We start from the raw sequence: 6,725 nt of genomic DNA on the forward strand, positions 1-6,725 counted from the left end.
TCCCCTAAGGAGGGCTGACGGGCTGCTAAATGCTTCTAGTGGGCACCAGGGGCCGTCTGAGCCAAGGGGGCCACTGGTGTGGGAATCCGGCTGTTTCTCCCACAGAGATGGGAGGCCCGGCGGACAAGCTTTGGAGTCGGCAGAAAGCGAGACAGGAGGGCCCTGGGAGTGGGGATGCCAGGAGCGGGAGCCTCAAGTCTGGAGAATCGAATGGCCAAGAGGGGCTGCAAGCAAGAGCCTGGGGCCACTCCGGCCTCCACTGCCCACCGGCTATGGTGTTCCTTTGGCCACAGATAAGAGGTTCTCCTGATGTGAAGCGCAAGGCATGTCATCCCCTCCTCCCAGGCTCCAGCTGCCCAGAGGCGGCTCTCTGCATCCCACCCAGGCCATCCCTTCCCAACTCCCACTGGGGCCCGGCATCTTGCTTGCCTGGACCACAGTCTGGTTCACATTGCTACACTCAGAATAACCCCAGAGGCTCCCTCCACACCAGCGATGCTCATTGTCTCTGCTGGGCCCTGTCCTTTCTCCTGCATGGGTCACTGTGCGTCCCTATCCCCGGCGGCATCACCAGTCACTCCCATGCCAGGCCTGCATGGCTCCTGTCTCTACCCACCTGGTCTTTCTACCACCTGCGTCAGAGTTACAGGAGGCCAAGAGTCACTCGGGTCAATCACAGGTAGGCAACTGATGCCCATCCCTGATGGAATGACTACGAGCCCGCTGTGGAAAAGCAAGGTTTTCTCACCTTTTCTCCCCCAACTTTTTATCATGCAAATGTCTAAACGTGCAGAGAAGCTGAAAGGCCGCTGCAGTGAACACGCACATGCCCTCTACCTGGGTGCAGTCACAGGTGACGTTTTGCCATTTTTTTGTGCACACACGCACAAGTTTCCTCTTTCCCTCTTTACATACACACACAGCATATACATATCCTCCCTACGTTTTCTACTACATCATTTAAAACTCAGTTGCAGACATGGTGACACTTCACTCCCAGATACTCTCGCCTGCACCTAACAATAACAACGTTCTCCCATAAAACCACAATACCACAATCACACAAGGAATAAGCATTAAGAGGCCCTCTTTAAGGGGAAACTAGGCCACTGGGGCTCTGCTGGGCCTGGCCAACCACACGTCCTGCCTGCCTCTGGCCCAGCATCCACGGCCTCCCCGGAGAGGCCAGCCCTGAGCCCCACTGGGTAGGCCATCAATCCGTTAGTTGGGAGACTTATCTGGTCGAGAATGGACGCTTGAGGCCAAATGTGAGGCTCCCAACAGGACTGCAACTGAAAAGGCAAAATGGGCCTGGGAGGCCATAGGGCTCCAGGCCTATCCCAGGTCAGGAGATGATCTCTGGACACTTATTTATTTTACTTCATTATTTTTATTTTGGTCACATTGTGAGTCATGCAGTTTCTTAGTTCCCTGGCCAGGAATAGAACCTACGCCCCCTGCAGTGGAAGCTTGGAGTCCCACTCACTGGACCATCAGGGCAGTCCCCGGCCCCCCCTTGGAAGCTGTTGGTTTGTCAAGATTTCCGGGAAAATTCAACTTCCTAATGCTTTCTCTTCCCCTCTCCCTCTCCCAGGATTCCTCAGTTCACTACCTGAAGGTTTTCTGAGGATTTCTTCCTCTGGAAATGGGCTGGCTCCCAGTGGTAGCCAGGTGCAAACACCTGAACAAAGACAGGAGGGTGTACGGAGCTGGGGGCACAGAGGGCTTCTGACTCCAACCGCAAAGAGTAGAAGAGGGAGCGTGGAGCCTGCCCCGGGTTCTCAGCGCCAGCTGTGCTGGAAGCTCGCAGCTCTGTCTTGAGGCTAACCGGTGAGTGGACAGAGGACAGTGAGAGAGAAGGGAGGTCTTCCACCAAGCAGGAGACACTGCTGTAAGCGCCTAGCATCCTGTCCTGAGCACGGCATCCTTGAGAAAGAACCGAGAGCGAGGAAGCCACAGAGAACAGGAAAGGACGGTGTGAGACTGAAGAGAAAACGAGGGGACACCCCGGCAGACCAGGGGTTAAGACTCCACACCTCTACTGCAGGTAAATTCCTGAACTAAGATTCCCGCGCCGTGTGACGGTGGCCAAAAAAAGAGAGAGAGAGAAGAGACTGGGGGTATGGGAAGGGTGGAAAAAGATTTTTAGCGTTCTAGAAACAGAAAGCAATCAAACCAACGGGCAAACCAGATCCAATCCAGTATCAGGAACAGACGTGGAAAATGGGTTACAAGATTTAAATCCCAGCCCTGCCACTCGCGAGTTATAGAACTTGGGCAAGTGGGCCTCCATTTCATCATCTGTAAAATGGGTGGCAGTAATAGTAACGGAACCTGCGCCTCGTAGGGCCAACATGATTCAATGAGAAAACGCGGGTAAGGTGCCCAGCCCAGGGCTCGCACCTAGTTAAGTGCTCAATAAACGTTACGGAAAGGGGTCTGCAAACACCGTATAAACAAGCAAAAGCGTTCTACAGACGGCTGTGATCACGAATGAAGACACTGAGACCAGGACAACCCAGGGGAGGGCTGGAACGAGACTGAAGTGGAAGGGAGTTTTTCCAGTCTCTGCCCTGGGAACTAGAGAAAGACCTCAGGAAAGCTTTGGGAAGTCAGTACCCTCAGGCATGAGGATCCTGGGATGTTCCCTTGAGGGGACTCAAACCCTCAGTGGCAGGGCTCTGTCCCGCAGCAGCCCGAACATCTCCCCACCAACCTCCGGCTGCCCAACAGAAAGGGCACCTGCTGAAGAACCAAACACACCAGGGTCTGAGTGCCCGCTCCGCACCTCACTAGAGTACAGCCTAGGAGGAGATCTGGGGCTGACGCAGGGCCCCCCGAGGAGCACACCATCACCCCACAGACCACCCCTGCCACAAGCCCAGCAGCTGGTGCCCTTGACCCTGCCCTAACACACAGAGGCACCACAGATGGGTGAGCCCAAAGTCCAGACTTTCCATGGAAACAGAGAGGCTCCGTAGCCTGGAATGCCCCAGGCAATTCCCCTGCTCCCCAGTACTCCCCACCCAAGGACAATGAGGCACTGTGTTCCAGAGGGTCAAGACTGCTGAGAAGCTGCAAGGAGACAGGTCCAGATCCCAGAGGCAACTGGGCATTGCCAACAGCTGGCTGCTCCCCCTGCAAGGGATGGGAATGGCAAAGCTATTGAGGCCTGAACCAGCCTACCTACTGCCACCCAGACCATACTGGACGATGGCCCCAAGGGCAGAAGTTTAAAAGGTACCCAGCAATTACTCAGCAGGCCCCATGGCTCATTCCCCTGGTTGATTACCAAGCACTTACTAACTCATTAGGGCTTCCCCCAGGGGCTTAGCCGCAAAGAATCTTCCTGCAGTGCAGGAGAGGGTAGTTTGATCCCTGGGCGGGGAAGATCCCCTGGAGGAGGGCATGGCAACCCACTCTAGTATTCTAGCCTGGAGAATCCCCATGGACAGAGCAGCCTGTTGGACTATGGTCCATGGGATTGGAAAGAGTCAGACATGACTGAGCATGCATGCGTGTACTACTTATTATGAAGATGATCAGGTCTGGAAGTGGATCAACCTGGGTTACAATCCCAGAGCCCTCACTGAACTTTCCTGACTCAGATTTCTGCGTCCATCAAGCAGGGATTAAACACCTCCCTCCAGGAATCGCTGTGATGATACCAAGGAGTGCTGAGTAGGCTGCCTGGCTCCTATCAAACGCATGTGATCACTATTAGCCCCCAGCTGTGGTCACAGTCCCCATCCCCCCACCCCCAAGCGCACTAAAAAACGTGAAGGAGGGGCGAGCAGAACATAACCAGAGTGCCTGTCCGTGTTGTGAGAACTCTGTCCAGGAAACTCTAGCCAGAACTGGAACACCGAGAACTCCCAGCCAAACCAGCATCTAAACAGCAACAAGGAAAGCCACCAGCAGCCACCCCGCAGCACAAAGCGGACGGAACACACACGGAAGGGCAGGACACTACCTTTACTTATGGACTTTCTGCCCAAAGAGCTGTAACTTTGTAACTTATTAAACAACACATGGTGAGTTTGTCACTAACAGCTACAGGAAGGGGAGGGCTCCCCAATTTTTTTTCTTTTAGACCAAAAAATAAAAAACAAAGTCACAGCACAGACTCTGACCCCTCTAGACTTGCCACAGGTCAGACTCCTCTTTTAGGAACCAAGAGGCTCACAGCTGACAGCACTCTCAGGAGAAAAATAAAAACAAGAGGCTTGGCCTCTGGGTCCAGCCTAACTAAGGAAAACAGCTGACGGGCAGGGTGCTGAGCAGCCATCCAGACAGCTGATGGGGGCTGAGAGCAGAGGCGAATTCCTCTCTCCTCCTGCACGCCCCATTCCGCCCACCCCAGGCTCCTCCGGTCGGTCAGCCAGGCGTGGCTGGCCCCCTGGGAGCTTAGGCCGAGGCAGCCAGGCGGCCCAGATTCAGACAACTGAGGAGCCTCCGGGGGGAGGCAGAAGTAGTTACAGGTGGCAGCCATCACCTCTCTGAGACCCCCTTGCCACGAAGAAAGGCCTGCTGGTGCACAGAGCTGCAGATGCAGGAGCGAGGGATCGGGCTTCCAGTCATGATTTTGTCATCTTACGACTGTGCAACCTTGAGCCAGTGAATCAACCTCTCTTAGCCTCAGTTTTCTCCATTTGTAAAAGGCCAGCAGTACTGATAGCAGGGACCCTTAAGGGGCTCTTCAAAAAGAGTTACTGTGAAGACAGGACAGTTGAGGTACGGGGAAATACTCCAGGAACAGCAAATCTCAATTCCTACAATCTGCTCTGCCAGGACACTTTCTTTCCTTTCAAGAGACGAACTCAGTTCCCTGGCCCTAAATGGAAGACTGTCAGAGGACAGGAATTCTGGGCTTCAACAGGGAACTCTACAAAGACTTTCTCAGTCCTTCAAACAGCACGGGGCCTGTCTGGAAGCAATGGAACCGACACCAGCATTTCAGAAACTGACTCTGCTTGTGAGTTCCCACAGGGAAAGCATTGAGACTTTCAGATCCTGATTCGAAAAATATCCCCCAGCCTCCTTTCAGTTCAGTTATTTTTACATGAAAAAAAAAAAAAAAAATACCTGCCTGGAAGCCATGCCAACCTTGAGTGTGCTGGAAAAATGGGTGCCAAGCCTGACCCAAAGACAGAACTATGCTTGGCAGCCATTGTACTCTGCAAAACAGGCAGGACCGCACACTCTCCCCAGCTCCAGGATCTTGGGGGTTAGGGGGTTGGGGAGGCACCTTGATCCCCAAAGGAAGCTTCTGGGAAGCAGTCATGCCCCAATCCTCCTCCCTGTTCCTTTGGAAGTCCAGTGCCTACAAATAACCAGTCTTAATTTAGTGCCCTATGCAGCTCGGGGGAGGCCCATCAGTCCTGTCTGATGAATCCACCCCTAAGAGCTTGAGACAGAGAAAGCATCAGTGGTCACACAAGCCACCCACAGTCCTTAGAGGGAAGACAAGGCTCCTACAGAGAAGAAACTTTCCTCCCCCTCCTCAACTCCCTGGCTCAGAGGCCTTCCAGCTCCAGGCGTGAAGGGGAGGGAGGGAGAGTGAATCCTCCCACTCGAGGGTTCACGGTGCTCAAGGCATTCCTAGAACCCCCAGCACCAAGACCCCTGGGTTTAGTGTCTGGTTCAGAAGATACTTTCTTCTGCCCAAACTCCAGATCAAGGCTGGACTGAAAAAAAACAGTTTGGGAGCTCCAGTCACATGAAAACAGTAAAACTATTCTGGGCATCCTATCCTCCTTACCTATGATAGGGCTTTCCGCAAGGTACTGCCAGCCTGGACAAGTTCAGAGATGGCCATACCTCGGGGGCCCACTTCCCACCTCGTTCCCTTGGCACTTCACCAGTCTGTCTCCCCAGCTTACGCTTCTAGGATGAGGCTGGTCTGTGATATGAAAGCGGAGGGGCTGGTCCACTGAGTGGCCAGGGCAGTGAAATGGACCCAGGGCCTTAGTGGGGCAGAAAAGAGCCTTGTCTTTGTGGGGATGTGGTCATGGAGGCTCATCCCTAACCTGTGAATCTGACCTGTGAAATAAAAAGGGTAGACTCGGACGGGCTACCCCTGAGGTGCCGGATGTCCGTCTGTGAAGTGGGGGTGGTCCTCCAGGGGCTGGGAGCAGGCCCCGGCTGCGCGATCAGGCAGCTGATCCCCAAATTGGGTGTTCCAACTGTGCGATGGGGGTGGGGGAGCGCCGTGTGAAGTGAGGGTCCCGCAGCGGGGGAGGTGGTCAGGTCCCGGCAGTGGGGGCCCGTCCCTGAGGCGGACCGGGCGGGTCCCTGACGAGCAAGCAGGTCCCTGAGGCTGAGCTGGGAGATGGGGGTGAATCCCCGAGGTCGGGGGGTCCGGAGGTGGGGCTGTCCTCGAGGCGAAGGGGTGGCGGCTGTGAGCACGGCGGCTGGGCTGGCCTGGGACTCAGGCCCAGCCCGGGATCCTGTCCCGCCGAGCCGGGGCTGGCCAGAACCAGAGCCGGGACCCGGGCCGCAGCGGGTGGGATTCAGCCCGCCGCTCGCGCGCTCGCTCGCCCCGCCCCGGCCCGGGCCCGGGCCGCGCGCCCTCGCTGCCTCTCCCTCACGCCCTCCACGTCACTCACCGAGGTCGTCCATGGTGGGGCGCCGCGGGCGCCGGGAGCCGGTCGGCGTCGCGCTCGCTGCCGTCCCGGGCCGCTCCTCGCCGCCGCGCAACTTTCCGCCGCGAGCCTCGGCCCGGA

At 55.9% G+C, this 6,725-nt stretch overlaps 1 protein-coding gene and 1 pseudogene across 2 annotated transcripts in view; one reads left to right on the forward strand and one right to left on the reverse strand.

Moving 5' to 3' along the window:
* The window catches only part of PXN (paxillin), a 41,683-nt gene extending 34,967 nt beyond the window's left edge, over nucleotides 1-6,716 (reverse strand). For both annotated transcript variants that reach the window (XM_010828616.1, XM_010828617.1), the window contains exon 1: nucleotides 6,609-6,716. In XM_010828616.1, coding sequence (XP_010826918.1) covers nucleotides 6,609-6,621 — 13 coding nt within the window. In that variant the 5' untranslated portion in view covers nucleotides 6,622-6,716. The remainder of the gene's footprint in view (nucleotides 1-6,608) is intronic.
* Nucleotides 6,620-6,725, forward strand: part of LOC104980198 — a 4,141-nt pseudogene continuing 4,035 nt past the window's right edge.

Source organism: Bison bison, unplaced genomic scaffold (assembly GCF_000754665.1).
Source record: "Bison bison bison isolate TAMUID 2011002044 unplaced genomic scaffold, Bison_UMD1.0 scf7180017864495, whole genome shotgun sequence".
Lineage (NCBI taxonomy): Eukaryota > Metazoa > Chordata > Mammalia > Artiodactyla > Bovidae > Bison > Bison bison.